At 39.5% G+C, this 19,665-nt stretch overlaps 1 protein-coding gene and 1 non-coding gene across 2 annotated transcripts; one reads left to right on the top strand and one right to left on the bottom strand.

The window, feature by feature from the left end:
* Positions 1 to 362: 362 nt before the first annotated feature.
* Positions 363 to 434, bottom strand: trnac-gca (transfer RNA cysteine (anticodon GCA)). Its single transcript has one exon. It is a non-coding gene; the product is annotated as a tRNA-Cys (tRNA).
* Positions 435 to 981: 547 nt separating this feature from the next.
* On the top strand, positions 982 to 18,135 carry gpat4 (glycerol-3-phosphate acyltransferase 4). The gene is made up of 14 exons (XM_058636533.1): positions 982 to 1,135; positions 3,088 to 3,321; positions 3,461 to 3,719; positions 6,582 to 6,651; positions 6,806 to 7,106; positions 8,885 to 8,959; positions 9,058 to 9,147; positions 13,517 to 13,610; positions 13,709 to 13,824; positions 14,017 to 14,072; positions 14,197 to 14,282; positions 15,514 to 15,642; positions 15,885 to 15,964; positions 16,831 to 18,135. The coding sequence occupies exons 3-14, from the start codon at positions 3,552 to 3,554 to the stop codon at positions 16,937 to 16,939; spliced, it is 1,374 nt and encodes a 457-aa protein (XP_058492516.1). The 5' UTR covers positions 982 to 1,135; positions 3,088 to 3,321; positions 3,461 to 3,551; the 3' UTR covers positions 16,940 to 18,135.
* The last annotated feature ends 1,530 nt before the right edge of the window (positions 18,136 to 19,665 follow it).

The following is a 19,665-nucleotide window of genomic DNA, read 5'->3' as shown; positions in this document are numbered from 1 at the left end:
TTTTACTATTGAAATCATATTTTGTTTTGATCAATCCCTTATTTATTTGGCATTTTTATTTCTGTTTACTAAAATAATTCAATTCTGCTTATATTTTTTATAGTGTATGTATGTATATATATATACATATACATACACTATAAAAAATATAAACAGAATTAAATTATTTTATTGTGTGTATATATAAATATATATATGTATGTATAGTTTTATTTGCTGATTTTTTTATCTTCCAAAACAAAGTTTGTTGCTCTTGTCTTAAAGTGCATACCATAAGATTTTTGGACTAAGCATGAAGTCAGACGTGTTAGGTAAAGAATATAGCATAAATAAATTCACAGTATTGTAAATGTTAACAATAAAGGGGGCATCCGGATTTGAACCGGGGACCTCTTGATCTGCAGTCAAATGCTCTACCACTGAGCTATACCCCCGTGCCGGAAGTTTAATCAAGAAGCTGAGTCTTTAAACATACCCATAATACAGTACATTTAGGATTTTATTGATAACAGTATTATTATTGTTATATAACTTCATGCTCTAAATCCCGCCCCTACCTGTCAAGGTGATGTTTATTTATGATTTATTTATTTGAACTGTTTCTTCTTCTGATCTTTTTTTTAAAATCCAGTTTATTTATTCTGTTTATTTCATTATGTCTATAAAATATTTCAATCTGATAATTATTAGTATTATTATTTTTAGTAGTAGTTGTAGTAGTTCGAGGAATATGAAGTATTTTCCTGCTTTGATCTTTGATCTCAGCGTACACTAACAACAGAGACAGGACAAACATGTACACATATATACATGTATATGTACAGAAAAAAAGTCATTACTAATCACTGATTATTGTTAGTTTATTTTCGCAAACATTTTCAAACATTAAAATATATATATATACATATGATTAACGTAGTGTCCACTTGTGGCCACCAGGTGTCAGTGTTTAGACGGCTTTGTTGTTGTCCGCCGGCGGGAGGAGGAGGCAGGTTTTGTGGATTAGGTAACGTAGGCAGCAGCGTGTGCTCACGGTGTACGCCGGGCGGAGTTTAGCTCCAGTCAGACCGTCAGACAAAGACAAGTGATGGACTATTGAGGACATGTACCGGCGCTGGACACAACGTGACTGAAGGTTTGTCCTCTCTTATGTTTAATCTTTTAAATTTTAATTTAACTGCTAAGATTCTAACATTAGTCTGCGTACGAGAAGGTTTGCTCCGCACTTAGCTAACGCGCGCGCGCACACTCACTCACTCACTCACTCACACACACACATATACAGCTGGCAGCATTAGCTCCGAAGCTACATGCTAACCTCAGCATAAAGACAATTCTTTATTTGGTCCGTGTCGCGTCAGCAGCCTCCGTGTCACCGCCCAGTTTACAGCTCAGATGCTGTTTGTTAGTTGTGTTTGGCGTGTGTTTTGTCGTGAAGCTGAGGAATAATCACGTAAAGCCACGGAGAACTGTGGAGTGTAGCTAATAATAAGGAGTATGTGTATGTATGTGTATGTATGTGTGAGTGTGTGACTGTGGCGGTGTTTGTCCGGGTTGTTAGCCGTCCTGCTGCATCAGCCGGGCGGGATGAGGAGGGCCTCCGTCCATCGTCATATCCCTGAGCTCCCTGTGGCTGCTGATAACAGTCGTGTTAGCAAGTGAATGTGTTTTTGTTTTCTAAACAACCAGAGGATCAGCTTTAACTGTAAACTTTTAACTTAAACTTAATACAGATGCAGAACATTGGTTCCTCCCCCCATACCAGCTTTATAATAGGACTGGGGATAATTTAATTAAAATATATATATAATTTACCTCAGGTACATTATTACGAAAGGGCATTGGTGCCACATGTGAATAATTCGTCAAAATAAATGTTAACAAAGAGATGTGTTTACTTATTAGAACCACATGTGATTACAAAAAAACAACCAAACAAAAAGAGGAAGAATTCCTTATTAAGGATTTATTCTGACTAAGAAAACGTTATTTTCCAAAAAAAATCACACGTGGCCATAACCCTCTTCCGTAATAACAGATTTTATTTTATTGTTTTAAATCGAATTCTGACATGGAAAACTCTTATTTTCCAAAGATATTCACATGAGGCCTCGTCTTCTGTAATAACTTAATAAGAAGATAGCGCACACACAACTAAGAGCCTAGGGAAAAAAATCGGTGTTACTGTTTACAAAGAAATACATACTGAACCTTGGTTATATTGTACTTAACAGTGTCATATTTGTTGATATCAAAATAGTTTTATCAGTCAGAATAAAGTCAGAATTCTGACTTAAGTCTCTGGATATTTTGTTTGTTTGGTTGTTTCCCCCCCAAAAAAAATCACAAGTGGTCCTAATAATTTAATAATCCAGAATTCTGAGATTAAAGTCAGAAATCTGAGAGAATAAAACCCGTCACTTTTTTCCCCCAATCAGATTAAAGCCAGAAATCTGCCTTCTTTTGATTTGTTTTAGGGGAAAAAGTAGCATCTGGCCCGATTCCTCTTGATAAAATATTCATAAACTGAGACAGAACACATATTTGCTATTTAATGTTTTGCCTCAGGTTTTGGGATTTCTTGTAGTTTTTTTAAACCACTATAAATTGCTGTCTTCAACTTTCACTCAGGGGAAAAATGTAATCTTTCATTATCCGTTATGACAAATATCAATATTGCCTCTTTTTTTTATATTAAAATCATGATGACATCAGCCCTACTTTATAATACACATATTGTGTTAAATAATAATTCTTGTAATGCAGTAATTGCTGTTTCTTATATTATTGTTTTTATTTGTTTCATTCTCTGCTCTTCTGTGTTTCTAATTATTGTTTTCTCATGTCCAATTTGTCAATACTGGGGTTTGTTGTTCTTCTAATTGTCACACTGAGTTTTTGTTCAACAACATGTTGGTCAATAATGATCTTCATTTGTCTTGTGATTAAATGTACCAGGGATGAGCCTCTGGCTGGATGATACATTATTATTGAATTACATGTACATGATGTGCTCCCTCAGACCAGTGAGGACATATTATTGTCGTGACATGGATCATCCTGAATCTTCACTTTCATGTCTCCCAGGTCCGTGTGACACCGAGCTGCAGAACCACTGGATCTCCACCAGACACGGGAACCATCTGCTGCACACTTGGTTTTTGTTTCATTGTTTACTCCCGTGTCACCAGTGGGAGGCTTCGCTCCAAAAGCAAACATCGTCTGAGGCAGGGACGGGGCCAGCGGGGCCTCATCACAGCTGTTTCACTCTTCCTGTTTCCTGGAATTGAATTCAACTGAGAATCAGTGACCGTTTCATGAGTAAGATAATGAAGTTTATCAGTATTGCCCAAGAGGGCAACATCAAGACGAACATGTGTATTTGTGTGGACTATCTGCTCAGCATGAAGAGAAGCTCTGTCCTTCAGTTTTCTTTATGAAGACCCTTTTCTGACAAAAGGTCCACTTAAAGCCAGGAGGTGGAGCGCTGTGCCTCATCCGCTCCGTGATATCAACCTTTTAATCGATTTCGTCGCCCTCCTGACTTCAAGATGGAGCTTTTCTTCAACCCCTTCGACAACTTGGTGTGTATCCTGCTGGGGATCTCCTTCACCGTGTGGTTCACCCTGCTGCTGGTCTTCATTATCGTGCCTGCCATCTTCGGGGTGTCCTTTGGCATCCGGCGCCTCTACATGAAATCCTTGTTGAAGATCTTTGAGGTAAGAGCTTTGTGCACTTTACTGAACAAACAAGGATTTCACACCAAAAATATAAAGTCATCTGTTGAGGCTTGTTACTTTTTCTTGTGCAATTCCTTTTATAACAAAGATGTACACGGAATTAGAGAAACCGATACCAATACCGATATTGATGCTGCTTAATCGATTTGATACTGATTGGTACTCTTAATTCTTAGTTTAGGATGTGCAACTAACGATTAATTAATCTGTCGATTATTTTCTTGATTAACTGTTTGATCGATAAAATGTCAGAACATTTTGATGATTTCAAATCTCTTTTTTTGTTGCAAACCAAAATGATTCCGTTGATAAGAGTGTAAACTAACGTCTGCAGATCATGGATCTGCATTTTCACACCGACGCAGCTGAGACCTGAAGCTGATGCAATCCTGTGTGCATTGTAGAGTCATTTTACTGATTAAACACTTTTTCTTTGCTCAAAACCCAGGTTTAATGTGCTTCTGACAAGCAAAAATGGGCTATTATTTAACCGTCCGCTCTATTTAACATCCTCTTTGTTAAAGTAGTTGGTCCTGTTTGTGAAAGGCCACCTGTGGTGTGTCTTTTTCACTCAGCTTGTGTGTGTGTGTGTGTGTGTGTGTGTGTGTGTGTGTGTGTAAAGCAGCTACTTCAGTTCAGTTTTATTTACACAATACAGTTTTGATGAAGGAAGGACACTTGATTCACTTGCTCGTGTCTGAGTTAATGCAGGCCTTTCTTTAACCTTCAACAACTTTTATTAACTATCTGATGCAAATGAACTGAACAGACGTGGAGACGCTATTCCTTAGTTATGTAACCTGAGACAACAGTTATACAGACTTTGCCAGTTACTCTTATCTGGAGGTGATTTGCGATTTCACTTCCCAGATATAATTATGAGCCACCGTTGATGCTTTGGTTTCTATGTGTAATAATAGTTAAAGCCTCCTCTCATTTGAAGCTCCAGTTTCTTCTTCTTCCGCTGGTGTAGTTTCACCAGTGAGGCCGTCGTCACTCTCCAACATGTACACCTCTGAGAGCGGATCCTCTGCCAGAAATAAATGGATGAGTGGGAGACCAGACTCCACCAGCAACTATGAGATTTAGAGAGAAGGTCAAAGGACAGATTTAGTTCAGTCTGTGCGAAGCTGAGGTTATTTTTTCCATTTTGAGCTTGTTGAATAAATAAAGTTAAACGTCGTCTGTCATGGCCGTGATTCAGTGTAGGACTTAAAAATTCTCCCCCATTCCCTCACCTGTAATCCCTCATAGGGGGAAAACCTCCTTTCTCCTGCAGCTCTGCAGCCTCCCATGACCAAAAAAAAAATTGCTTAAAGCTGGAGCTGCATTTTTAACACGATGACGCAGTAATATAAATCCACTATCACAACTCCATTTAAAGAAAAACACATGGGGTAAACACATGGGGTAAAAAAAAAAGATGGAAGAAATTACTTGAATGGTCATCACTGCTGAGGATGAAATGTCTTTAAATCCTCAAATCATTTCAGAAAATCACTTATTAGCCATTTATTTACATTTGTTTTGAAGCATGCAGAGAAAAAAACAGAGCATCACTTAAGGTTTACTTATTTATTATGTTTTTTAACATATTTACTGAAATATTAGTTCTTTTTTAGTTTCAAAGTATTTATGTACTGTAAGTGGAAATAAATAAATAATATAGTGTGCATTTAAGTGTTTCAAGGTGCTAGTTAAGAGCAGGAACCCACTTTAGAACAGAGTAGGGCTTCAACAATTCATCAGTTATTAATTGATTACCAAATGACTCAAGTGCTCTTTGAATAATTAAAAAAAAGCTTTTTAGTTTTTCAGCTTCTTTTGAATGTGTGACTATGTTCTGGCTTCGTTGCTCCACATCACAGCAAAATCATTCTAACTGAATCCTTTCGGTTCAGTGGACACACTTTCTGACATTTTATGGATCGATTTGCACATATTTACTGTCAATAAACTGTACTTTTGTATACTCAAAGTGTTCATGTGAATAAGCAACAGGTTAAAAGTAGGTAAAGAGAAGTGCAACTAGATTACATAAGATCCTTAAGGAGTGTAACTGTAGCTGTGAGTTCCTGGCACAACCACCGTATCTCCCACATTCCTAGAATACTCTTCCACAAGTGCCTCTGGCGTAATTCCAACTGTTTTCAGCCGTGCAAACACTTAAGCTTATGTTTGTGAACGTTTACACATGCAGCTTTCGCAGAGTTAATTCAGCAGTCATTGATTGATGCAAATAGACTGAGACTTGTTAAGTCCCTGCGGTGTAAAGTGTAGTCCGACACTCTTTAATGTTCTAAACTTTAAGGCGTCTCTCTCTCTCTCTCTCTCTCTCTCGCAGCCAGGAGAACACTGTGTCCTTTTCCTGCTCCTCAGTGAAGACGTTTGTTTTTATCTCCATGTTGCCAGCACACACACACACACACACACACACACACACACACACACACACACACACAGGTGCCAGGCGTTTACCTCGGAGGACACATTTGTCACATACCGTATTGTAATGTTTCTTAGAACGAGGCTGCGGTCACAGATGAGGTCCAGGCAATAATCGGTTACAGGATGAAGTCAGACTGAGAATTTAGAACTGGTTTCCTCGAATGTAGTTGTCAATAGTGTCGTCTGTTTGCCACGCTAATGTTTTCATGAGCTCCGTCTTTGTGTAAACACTGTATGGTTCATCCTCAAACAAGAGTTTTAAACTAAAAATGCCTATAGTAATACAAACTAATGCGAGGGTGAAGTATGGAGCCAACAAACAACCAGGAAAACCAAACAGTTCTTTGGCTTCCTGAATGTTGTCTTACTCGCCTTTGTTCTGTTTTCCTGTAGTGGGCCACACTAAGGATAGAGAGAGGAGCGAAAGAAAAGAATCACCAATTGTACAAACCCTACTCAAATGGTAAGATGTGATGATGATCTTCTTCTGTGAGTTTTAACGTCACCTTGCATCCATGATGTTACATTTCTGCCTTCTTCTGGAGTTGGAAACCTCCTAAAGGTTATACTCCTAAATAGAAGTATTGCTAACTTCTCGTCTTTCTGCCGCGCCGCAGCAATCATTGCCAAGGAGCCCACCTCCTTGGAGGAGGAGATCAAGGAGATCCGGCGGAGCGGCAGCAACAGAGACCTGGATTCCGCCTCGGAGTTCGAGATGTCGGACATCTTCTACTTCGCCCGGCGGGGAGTGGAGAGCATCATGGACGACGAGGTGACGAAGCGGTTTTCCGCCGAGGAGCTGGAGTCCTGGAACCTGCTGACGCGCAGCAACTATAACTTCCAGCACATCAGCATGAGGCTGACCGTCCTGTGGGGGCTGGGCTTGCTGATCCGATACGGCTTCCTGCTGCCTCTCAGGTAATGAGCTGTTACCTTCAGCTAAGGCTACAGCCATATTCGTTTGTATTTTCATATCAGAAGTCAACTGTGTCCACACCATAAAATACATATCATGTGATCATTGAGGGATGTTGGTGTAAACAGGAAGCTCTTCTGCTGTTGTTTGCGTAGTTAAAGTAAGTACTACTAAAGAGTTTCAAATGTAAACAGAGCCAGCACCTTTTTCAAACTTCTCCGTTTTCATGACTCAAAAATCGGAGCATAATGTGGCTTGTGCTGAATGTGTGCCTTTTTAAATTTGAACTGAATTTGGCCGTCTTGTTTTTCCAAAAATCAAATTCCGACGAAAATTACATGCTGTGTTATTCCTGCGAAAAATGCATTCAAAATAGATCTCAGGCCAGCGCCCTCTACTGGACCACACTGTACATACTTTAAAACAATTTGGTGCTTCTTCAAATGTATGTTTTTATGTGGCTGTAGCCGTAGATGTACAGATATTAGATAATCACATGTGTCACACTGGAGAGTAAACTTAATTTCCTCCTTCCCAAGCAGGCTCCAGTGTCCACCATAAAATGTAATCATAAAGCATAAATAGCAACAGCTGAGCGAAGTACTCCAATGAGACCAGATCAATAATAATAATATCGTCATTTAAAAAAATGGAAACGTCAACACAGGAAAGGAGGATCCAGTGCCCAGTATGTAAACAGATTATCACACACCAGTCCCCCATAATCCGTTTATAGAACAAACTATATGAACAGGCTGTGTCAGACAAACATGAAGATTGAAGAGCGGTTATATTCAGACTGATGTGGTCAGCGGTCGATTGTCAGTGGGATTTAACTTACAAATCGCTCTCCGGCCTAAGGCATATTATTATTTGACTGCTGAATATCACAGATGCATTATGAAAATGTGTCAACTGTGCATGGCTGGGTTATCATTTAGAAACAAACACAAAGCCAAACCCGTCATATATGCGTGTGAGTAGCTGCAGGTGTTGATCATAAAACTGGGAGGTTAAACAGGCTTACACATTTACAATCACAAACCTGCTCTCCTTCTAATTTAAACAGCTGTTGGATTTTAGCATATGTTGATATTCTCATAAACAAGCCAGTACGCAAGTAAAATCTACACAGAGTGGGAAGTCTAAATGTCTGCATATGTCGAGTCGAAGCGGAGATCCCTCTCTTCAGACTCGACTTTGAGAAACACAAGCTCTGTGACTCAGTACTAAGCGTGGTTGGCTCATTTCCAGCTGCCAGTGGGGAGAGGAATCAGGCCACCGCCGCACAGACAGACCCCATTCTAGTCGCCGTCCATCTAATAGATTCTCTCATCCAGTCCAGTGTCGCTTTAGCTCCCACTCGCATGAAGCCTTCACCTCTACAATCTCTTTCTAATCCTTGTCCAATTTAATCATCACCTCTCTGTCGCTCTCTCCGAACCTGAATGATTGCTTCATCCAGATTATGCCGGCCTCCAGTGTGCCCTCCTGCAGGTTGTGGAGTCAGTTATTATCAGTGACAGTGGCAAGTGGAGCAGAGAGTGTGATACTTATAATTATTAGCAAGATAGTGCTGGGTAACATCACTCTTGACCTTTACATGTTAACAGAAAGGTTACTCCTCTCAGTAAAAGCGGAAGCTCTATTAGCTGGGGATCATATCCTTGAATTGAAATGGCGGTAAAAAGAGAAATGATCCCTCCTGTCTGTGTTATACGTGTTTTTATTAAAGATTATCTCTCCAAGGATTACATGTTTTCTTCTGTCTCTTCACCAGGGTAACTCTTGCCTTCACTGGAGTAGGACTCCTTGTGTTCCTCACCTCTGTTATTGGGCTTCTGCCGAATGGAAGGTACAACGAAAACACCTGCTCAGGCCTCCGAATGCAGTCATTTTAAATTTTCCATCTTGCCATGTGAAGTGACTCGTGCTGTTTGCTCTTTCTTGCAGGATCAAAAACTTTCTGAGTCAGAAAGTCCATTTGATGTGCTACAGAATATGTGTCAGAGCCCTGACGGCCATAATAACCTATCATGACAGGTAAACACCCTCACTGTTTTTGTACACTTTTTATCTGTGTTTTTTTGAAGCAGGAAGTCTCTGAGGAGATGATTTAAAATATTTATAGCTGTGAGTGTATGAGGATGAAAGGGATTATGGAAAATGTGTACGAGTTTAGGAGAATCCACCAAGGTTTTGTATGATATTGGCTTATTTATCCGCATGGAACTGGCATTTTGGAAGCCCTAAAATGCAATTTTTGGGCCCCACAGTGAAAAAAACCTAATCTCAAAACTCCACCTTTATGTTTTTATATATACAACATTGGGAAACCAATGACTGTAAAGAAACACATCACACACATAGTTGATGTTCTTCCAGCGTGCAGGATGACTAACCTGCAGTAAAGATGGAGACCTTATAAAAACAGCACACAGCAGATGGACCATTTTTGTAAAAACAGACACTTGTCAGTATGTTTACTCCCTGACAATAAACACAGGGTTGCTCAATCATAGCAACAGCTGACTCTCTAAAACCACAGACGTATTTATAATTCATCAGCATAATTATCAAAAATATGCGTAGTATTATAAGGCTTGGGCTGCACTGGATGTGTATCATGCTGTGTCTGACCCCTCTGTTCTATATTCTATATAGATATTATAATAACAATAAAACACCTTTACATAGAGTTTATACAAATAACCCCTGCACACAATACAAAGAGAACATAAATGCTAGACTGCTTTTGCTTTGAATTGGTTACAGGACATGTGTTTGTGGCCTGTGTGACTGATACTTGCGATGAAAGATCTCATCAATTGTCTGTTTTGCTGTCAACTTTGTGAGGGTTATGGTAAAAATAGGCAAGAAGAAGAGCAGCATGACTCACTGACATGAGACGTAGCTCTCGCATGAGCTTGTCTCTAATCTGTTAACACGTGTGCCAAAATGAAAACCAAGATGTTCCCGACTGTCTGCTCTCACGCTTCCAGTTTGGCCCCGGTTCATGTATTTGTGCTTTTCGGTAGAGGAACTTAATTTTATGTTCTGTTGTTATCAAAATGGTTAATGATTAACACACATGAAGGAGAATTGGGCGCTGCATTGGGCGGCAACAAACTACTTTTCTCATAGTCGGCTAGTCTTTGATAATTAAAAACAAATGGTCGACTTATCGGCTAATAAATCACACAGTTACTCAGTAGCTTTCTTTAGCTACCAGCTTTTCAATTTACCTTGAGGTTGCTTTGCAAATTTTACACGATGATTTCCTTTTTCTTTGGTGCGTTTGAGTAAAATGCTCCGATACCGTTTGATATTTTCAGACGAGAGGGTGTTTGATCAGCAGCATGTTTACACGCCGTCTCCTGCTGTTCGCTGTATGTGCAGCTCCCAGCAAAGATGGGTAGAAAGTGAGATGTCTCACTCTGAGTAAAAAAGGATGTTCAGATCCATAAACCATGTAATGATGAAACCAACAATTAAATTCATTGGCGACTAATTTTATCACAGATTTTTGTCAACAACGTAGACTTTCTCATCGCAGCCCTACCGTTGCACCTAGAATATTTTAGCAAGTCATCTCATCACTGTAGATACTTCTGCAGATACCTTTGTATGAACTCAGTGGCTGCTCGTTTACGTATTATGTGTGACTAATATAGCGCACTGTGTGGTTTCCTGCTGCTGTTTTCCAACTGCTATAAAGTTTGATGTGTTGTGCGTTCAGAGATGATCTTAGTCTCCATTCTTATTTGCTTGAGGGTCCAGGACGATGGTCTATCCCAGTACTAGCCTCTTCCTATAGCTGTATGTGTTAGTTGGGCCAGAGGTTTTTCTAGCCAGGAACATCGTCTTCCCACCTCCCACATGGTGTCTTCCTCCACTCCTTCTACTACTTATGATCCCTTGCAGAAAGTGTGTAGAAATTTTGTGTCACCTGCTGACATGGCCAAAGTACTGGAGTGGTGTATTTTTGTGTTACTATTGCCTTCCTGTCATTTCGTACCAGTTTGGTCATTCTCCTCCAACATCAACAAGCCATTTCCTCCCAGAGAACTACTTCTCACTGGATATTTTCTGCTTTTCTGCGTTTCATGTATGTCATAATCCCAGTAGTGTGTGGCAACAACAATCATTTCAACATTCAAAGTCACTTACATCACCCTTCTTCCTCATTCTGATGCTGTGTTTGAATTTCAGCAGGTTTACATGCGTTGGATTGTCACCATGTTGTTAACTGGTAAATTTAAAAAACTTGTAAACCCTGTGGCCGGTGATGTATATCAAGCGGATATCTTCACATCATGCATGCTAATAGAGGAAGCCATTTTCTTCCTCTTTCTTATTTCAAGCATCTTTGCAATGTTTTTCGTACATTACCCAGTTCTTACTCTGACGGCTTTATCGCCGTTTACACAGCAAGAAGTTTTTCCGACAAGTTAACTTCTTAGTCAGTTTCCTGATTTCTTTTGCTGTTGTATTCATACATTCACATATATTCAGATTCCGAGATTAGAAAATATTCACATTCCGAGATTAGAAAATATTCACATTCATACATCAGTGTTTATCAAACCTGGAAATCATGATGTTCTCAAATGTCTTTTCAGTTTTAATGATTTTTCTTTTGCTCAAATAGAGCAAAAGAAACCAGAAAATATTCACATTTAAGAAGCCGAAAAATCAGATGTATTAATTATTAAAAAAACAAAACATTTAGTCATTGATTAACAATCGATTAATCAAATAATCACTGCAGCCCTACCCAAATGCAATCATAAAACTAAGCTGTGAGGACGCTGGGGTTTTGAAAAGAAACAGGCCGTATCAATCAAAACTGAAGCTTTAAACATTTTAAAAGAAACAATTCTTTGTTTTGAATCGATTTAGAATCTTTGAGGATAAAGATCTCGGCTTTGACACCTCCTATTAACAAACATTTCAAGACATTTCCAGGCACATGGTAAGAGGAGACAAGAACATTTGGACTTATATAAGTGAATCCTCTGGGGTACATACTAGGGTCTGGATATAGGACCTCCTCTCTGCTGCAGGACCCTCCTGCTGCGAACATGACCCAGCCTGAATGTGAGATTACATAACCACAGATGAGTCTGGAGAACAGACACCACCAGGGTGTGTTGGCTTTTGCAATGTGAGCGCTGTCCTCGAGTGCTGAGTATGAGATAGAGGAAAGCCCGATGACGACTGACTCAAGGCTGCGTTCATGTTCACCGGCGTGTTTGTAGCACATGATCTTTTAATGGACAGTAGATGGTGGTTATCCACTCTCACTGATTACTGATGAAGTTTGTAGTTGGGTTTTTTTGTCTGTGAGGATGATGACGCATGCCACAGGAAGTCCATGTGTATGTTGCCATAAAGTGAACTTTTTAAATCTTTCTCTGTCTTTTTATGACTGAAAAACACACTGACACAGAACTTATTCATTGTCGTCTATTGTAGTTAAGTGTGTGATATCAACGCCTGTTGTAAGACTCGGTCAATTCCAGTCTGGGACTAATAATACACAAGTGACTCATGAGGATTTCCTCTTCCTCCCTCCCCTCGTCTCTATTTAAGATTGTAACTCAATCTCTGGAATGTGGACTTGGTGCTTTGGGGTGCTGCTCGTGCTCTGGACACATGCGTTGCTTTGTTTTTCTCAAGAATACCTGGAAAGTGGCAGTGGATCCAGGCAAACCTACAGTGTATTTTTAGGTTGTTTTGATACTTGATTCCACATTGTTTTAGCCCTTGATGACGAATCAGGTAGTTTTGTAGTCAATACCACGCCAATGGAAACCAAGAGAGACCAACAGACGGAGACCAGGGCAGATGGAGTCTAAGGGTGCGTTCATTCCAGTCCCTCTAAATCAAATCCTAGTTTGTTTGCTCTGAAAGTCCGGTTCGTGTGGGGAGGTGTGAATGCGCAACCGAAATCTGATCCTCAACAAAGACCAAACAACCTAAATCTAGACCACTGCCCTATATACTGTGAATATATTGGCTTTATTTCAACTAACAGAATTTGATTATTAAAAACAAAAATGCTTAACTTCACTGCAAATTGAATAATTGAGAAAAATCAGTAAATTTGCCTCGGGACCACAAGAAATGTCCCGTGACTCATCTGTTGGTCCCCATCCAGTGTTTGGGAACCATTGATCTACATGCTCTCCTGTCATATGTCTCTCATTTTTAGCGAGGGAGCGGCAGTATTACGGCATGTAGTGTTGGCTGTGTGTGAATCTCTGGTTGTTATTCTGCAAATCAATTCTTCGTGGTTTATGTGATCCAGATGACACGAAGACCCTTGAAAAACTTCTCTTGAGACCATGTCTTGAGTACTACAACAGTAACTCCAGGGAGATTAACACTCTTCTCTCGTCTTTTCCAGTGAGAATAAACCCAAGAATGGAGGCATCTGTGTTGCCAACCACACCTCACCCATCGATGTTATCATCCTCGCCAGCGACGGCTGCTATGCTATGGTAAAGATACAGGAAACTTTGACCCTGGTCTATTTCCTGTCTGTGTAAATGGCATCTCTCCTATAAATAGACGAGTGTTTGTGTTTGTGTCCTGCCAGGTTGGCCAGATCCACGGTGGCTTGATGGGTGTCATTCAGAAGTCCATGGTCAAAGCCTGCCCTCACATTTGGTTTGAACGCTCAGAAGTCAAAGACCGACATCTAGTGGCCAAAAGGTAACATTACAACCACTATGTCAATCATTTTCTTCACACATTATTGAGCTCTTTTTCTCATTTTTTTTTAGCCATACTGTTGTTAGTTATTGTATTTATTAAATTATATAATAGTATTACTATTAATAGTATTACTATTAATTTTTTGTGTCTTTAATCTCATTTATGCCTTATGTCCTGTTTGTTTTTCAGATTGAGTGACCACGTCGAAGATAAATCTAAACTACCCATACTAATATTTCCAGAAGGTGAGTAATAATAATAATAATAATAATAATAATAATAATGATGATAATGTTAAAATGCTCGTTTTGAAAAAGGCTTGTAAGCTTCGACTGATTTTGTTATAATAATTCATCTTAAATCTTCCAGGCACCTGCATCAACAACACATCAGTCATGATGTTTAAGAAGGGCAGTTTTGATATTGGTTCCACAGTTTATCCTGTGGCCATTAAGGTAAGAGTGATTACGTTTATTTTTCTTATTTTTTCCACATCAAAACAAACACTTTTCTTTTGAAATTATGTCAAATATCATCCTAAAAATTGTTAGTTCAATGCATTTTTCTCAAAAAGTTTGACTACTGACGGTTTTATGAAGATTTAACGATTCATATCTTTACACTTTGATCCTAGTATTACAGTTTAGAATCATACTAATGTGGTGTGTGTGTGTGTAGTGTGGTGCTCCATCGTTTGTTTTAAATCCATAATTCAGTGAAAATTGAATTGAAACTTGACTTAAAAATTGTAATGTCTCTCTGTAATGTATCCCCAAAAAATCACCTAGTTTCTTCCTTTATTATTGCTGCGTGATGACATTTCTGTCTGCAGTCAACACACATGTTTTTAACCACAATCATTATTTCCCTTGACAATTGTGTTTGTTATGCAAAGTTAATTGTTCCCAGAGGGTCAATCTTACAAGCAGCTTCTTCTTCTTTCTAACACTCCTCAGTTGTCTAAGGGGGTGTGTGTGCACTTAGAGTATTTCGGGGGGGGGAAAAAACAGCCTGGAGCATTTATGCCGCAGTCTGTAAACCCACTGATGTGGACCAGACAACCAGACTCTGGTTCTTCTCTTTGAAGGTGTGATCTTTAGTCAACTCTGCAGCTGTCCATGTGTACTCATCACAGGAAGTGAAGTACTTTCGCCTTCAATCATGCGCTCATTTGCTCGTGAGTGACTGCTCACTTCCCTGGTCCCCTTTGTGTTTTAAAGAGGTCGTGGTAGGAGAGAGGTGGTGTTGAGGAGCTTTAAAGTGCATTGAAGGAGGAGAACTTTGAACTGTAATATCAAACTTCTCACAGTGGAGGGCGGCATTAATCCTCTCAGTGTGCAGCCTGCTGGACATTAGCTAGACGTCTTCTGTTGTATATTATTGTAGAAGAGAACATCACGGAATACGTCGTTTCAAAGTTAAATACATCAGTTGGTGCAAAAAGAAAAAGACCAACGGAACATTTTAGGAATGCTTTTCAATTAAAATGAGTAATTTCCATCTGTCTGACCTTATTGCTAATTATTATTATTATTATTGCCGCCTCAGAACTCTTCAGTCACACCCCGTGCTGTTGACCCTGCTGTTTCTTTTTGAGTCAACCATCAACGTTAACCATGTTTGTTTGTTCAAAACAGATATTGATTGTCGCTCTGGTGTGTGTGTGTGTGTGTTTGATCCTCACAGTACGACCCCAGATTCGGAGATGCCTTCTGGAACAGCAGCAAGTTCGGTATGGTCAACTATCTGTTACGTATGATGAGCAGCTGGGCCATCGTCTGCAGCGTGTGGTACCTTCCTCCCATGTCGAGAGAGGTGAGACTCCACTGTTGACTCTATTTCTTACAGTTTTTCTTTTCTCTTGCTGGATGGATGGAGTGGTTTAACTCACATTTTCTGTGACAAAGTGTACACAAGTCTTAGAGTCTCTCGTCTGCTCTTCTCTCTGTTTATTCATGGAAGATTTACTTCAACAAAGAAACAAGGCTTTTAGACTTATATAATAGCTGTAAAAAGTTTTTGCCTGTGTTTTCACTGGTGTCAATCTTCACCCACAGGAGGGAGAGGACGCCGTACAGTTTGCTAACCGTGTAAAAGCAGCCATTGCCAGACAAGGAGGACTGGTGGACCTCCTGTGGTAAGAAAACACTCACTTGCCTCAGTTTCTGCTCTCTTTCACATACAAACTCTGTGACTGTTAGTAGAGTATGTGACAGAAATGCTTCACCTCACACGTTCACCTCTTCTCTATGTCATCAATCACAAATGATAGTCGTGTAGAAACGTAATTATATTTTAATTAGATCCGTCAAAGGATTCAAAATGATGAATTACTTCATCTGCTGTGGGTTAAATACATCACCTCTTGGAGAAAGAAACCAGAAAGAACCCAATCACACACACGGGGGAACATGGCAAATTTGGTCCAACTGGGATTTGAACCGGTGACCTTTTTGCTGTGAGGCGACAATGCTAGCTGTGTAGTGTGAAGTTTGAGACTGTAATGGTTAATCACAGAATTTTAAATTAATTAAAAATGTAAATAAACATTAACATTTTTAATTAATTTAATTTGTAATTAAGTTTTAAATTGCTGTAAAATAGGGAGGGAGGAAGTTAAAGCATTTGTGGCCTTTGACCCATCCTGACATGTTTTATTTTGTCAGCACTTTAATTTGTAAAGGTTTGCGTTTAATTTAAAAACAATTAATGTGAGATTTGTGTTCCCTTGTCCTTTTTTGAACGACACAAGAAAGAACCACAACCTTGTTATAAAAGTAACGAAGTAACTTTTACTCTACTACTAATTTTAAATGAGTTTTGACTTTAACTTGAGTAACTTTTTAGACCAGTGCTTTTACTTGACCTTAAGTAAAGGTTTATATAAACAGTGGTACTTTTACTTGAGTAGAATATTTCAGCATCTAACATAGTATAGCAGATAATATATAAACAATATTGTGACATTTTATGAAAACTGAACTGTCCCTCTCGTCTCTGCAGGGACGGAGGACTGAAGCGAGGAAAGGTAAAGGATACCTTTAAAGAAGAGCAGCAGAAGCTGTACAGTAAAATGCTGGTGGGGACGCAGGAGGACCGCAGTCGCTCCTGAAGGACATTGACGTGGAGGACGACTGACTGACTCGTGCTTCTCTGTGACTGTGAAGGCGATCGGCTCAGGCTCGGTGTCGACGCTCCTGGACCGGAAAAACTCCCTCTCAGATGTCAACAGTTGCTCCATTTGGCTTCCTCGGTCACTGCCACAGCCCGGCATGTTCTGTTTGCATCGCGGCTGCTAGTCTTTCGGAGTCCCCGCTGCCCCCTTTTGTTGGAGTAGCTTGACTTGAGGCCTCACACATGCATTTGGAATCAGAATGAGGTGCTCACAGAAAGAGTATTGTCTTCCTCGGTGGCAGTCTTTTTTTAGAGGGGAAACCCTTTTCTTTCTTTCTTTTGTTATTGTTATTATCTATCATTGAGTTCCCTGACTTTGTTTGATAGTTTTTAATGTTTTTAATTTTTTGTTAACGTTTACAGAGCTGTTTGTACGTGGGGACGTAGATAAAAAAAACTTAGTTTATACAGTTAAGCTAAATACAACCTGTGACTGAGTTGGGGTTTCGCATGACCGGCACATGCCCATGGTTTGTGGGCGTGAGGCCGGAGATTTTGTTACATTTACAAATATTTTTATGGGCTTTTTTCCAAGAAGAGAAAAAAAAATACTTGTATTCTAATTTTATTTTGTGTTTGGCATTATGACTTGTAAGCAACAGGTGTGATCACTGTCGGAGTTTATGTTGCAGATGTTTTTTAGGGTTTTTCGTTCCACAGAATGTGTAAGTTCTCACATTATGAAGTGGATTTTTTGTGCAGCCACAAGGACTGAGGCAGATGATTTATGATCCTTTTCATTCAGAACTTATTTTTAGATACACTACGATGATGTAGTGTAAGAAGATCTATCACAATTTGTCTCCCGGTCAAAACATTTCAGGCGATTTCGGTCGTCGTTTTTTTCCATTGGCTTCCTGCCTGTGCAGGGATCATCGTGCTTAAATTATTTTAAAAGAAACAAAAACTATTGTCTTTATTTTCACAAGTGATCTTTCCCCCACTTGGCAGCAGCAGCCTCTTCAGGGAGGTTTTTAAGGAGGGACAGAGTGCAGCTGTGGTGCAGGAGGAGCAGGACGGACAGAGTCCGGCCGCAGGTTTCTTTCATCCCTCTGGTCTTGCTGTGATCAGGGATCGTCTTTGAGGTCATGTCAAACCTGTTCATCGAAATAAATGTTCAACAATGTGACTCTACTTTTGACCTTGTTTTTCCTTTCATGCCTTTCAAGGGTTTTCACTCATAGGAATCTGAAATCCAGTTTTAAAGCCTCAAGATTTTGGCCATTTGACCATCTCATTACCAGCTGCTTTATTGTCTATTTTCCTTTAAATTACTTTCAACTATTATGATTATTTTCTCAATCGATTAATCGTTTGGTCCATAAAATGTCCGAAAATGTTGATTAATGTTTGAAATATCTTGTTTTTGTCCACAAAATGATTCAGTTTTTAAAAAAAAATGTTTTATTATATGGAGCAAAGAAACTATTCACTTATAAGAAGTTGAAAAATCAGAGAAATCTGGTTTTAATTATTTAGGAAACACTCATCAAATAATCGAGTAATTCTTTGAGCCTTAATGGGAACATAATTTACTACACTGGCGTCATGTTTTACTGAGGAAGAGCAGAAACTAGTGATTAAGACCATTAAATCTCAAACTCTTGAATATTTATTGGCGAAATAATGAATTACAGTCAAAACAGCCTATACTATATAACGTAATACGTCAGAAATTGGAAAATCTTAGCGTTAGTATCACTGTAGCACTCATTTAACATTTTTAAAACCAAAACAATACTTTTTTTAAAGTCTCAGGCTCAGTGTCTACACTCCTGGACCGGAAAAGGCCGACCTTGTTTACGATTAACTCCCAGAATTAATAGATTTTTATGCCTTTTCAGTTAGGGTTTGTCGTTGTAGGAACTTTTTTTTTAAATTTAGTGCAAATATTTACTTTGACTCAAGATACGATAAAACAGACTTTATTGTCCCTGTGGGAAATTTGCCTTTCCAGTTTGATTTATTGTCCTGTGAGCACTGAAGCTACAACAACACAATCTTACATGAGGTTTAAAGACGATGGTCTTTAAGCTGGATGCACGCTGCTCATTCTGCTGCAGCTGCTTCACCCTTAAAACCCCAGACGTCTCCTTCAAAACTGCCTGCAACAAACCACCTCAGTCTCCTTTCTTCACACTGTGCTTCCGAACCGGTGATGGACGGACGTGGCAGCATTCTTCTGCAGCTCTGTCGCAACACTTTCAAATGGACCTGTTGATGCTGCTGGATAAAGCACACAGTGCTCAGGGGGGGAGGGAGGGAGGGAGGAGTCCGAGGAAACGGGGGACAAAAAGCTCAGAGAGGTTGGCTGCAAGAACCACGCCATGGTTGAACCGCTCATTAACGGCACTATGGAGCCCAGAGTCGGGGTTTGGAGCTCAGACTGTGAGCTGGCACTGAAACCAACGAGTCCGAGTCAAGACTTTTACATCTCTGTGTTTCACTGTAGAGAACACACTACATAATGCATGTTATATAAGGACGTACATGTGTTTTTATGATGACTGGAAACTACAGTTCTACAGAATTACAGCTCATACACATAAACAAAAGCAGACATGCTGTATCCTGCGCTGTATGATGGTAAATATGGCAGCAGGACAAAGAGAGTATTTCACTGGAAATTCTTTTTAAGAGGCTTTCACAGAAAGAAAATGACTA

Source organism: Solea solea, chromosome 8, assembly GCF_958295425.1.
Source record: "Solea solea chromosome 8, fSolSol10.1, whole genome shotgun sequence".
NCBI lineage: Eukaryota > Metazoa > Chordata > Actinopteri > Pleuronectiformes > Soleidae > Solea > Solea solea.
This window is presented reverse-complemented; position numbering and strand designations above follow the sequence as displayed.

Coding starts and splice junctions, on each gene's coding strand:
- gpat4 (XM_058636533.1), top strand. CDS start 3,552: ATGGAGCTTTTCTTCAACCCCTTCGACAACTTGGTGTGTATCCTGCTG. Junction 8,960..9,057: donor GGGCTTCTGCCGAATGGAAG/GTACAACGAAAA, acceptor TCTTTCTTGCAG/GATCAAAAACTTTCTGAGTC. Junction 15,965..16,830: donor GGACTGGTGGACCTCCTGTG/GTAAGAAAACAC, acceptor TCGTCTCTGCAG/GGACGGAGGACTGAAGCGAG.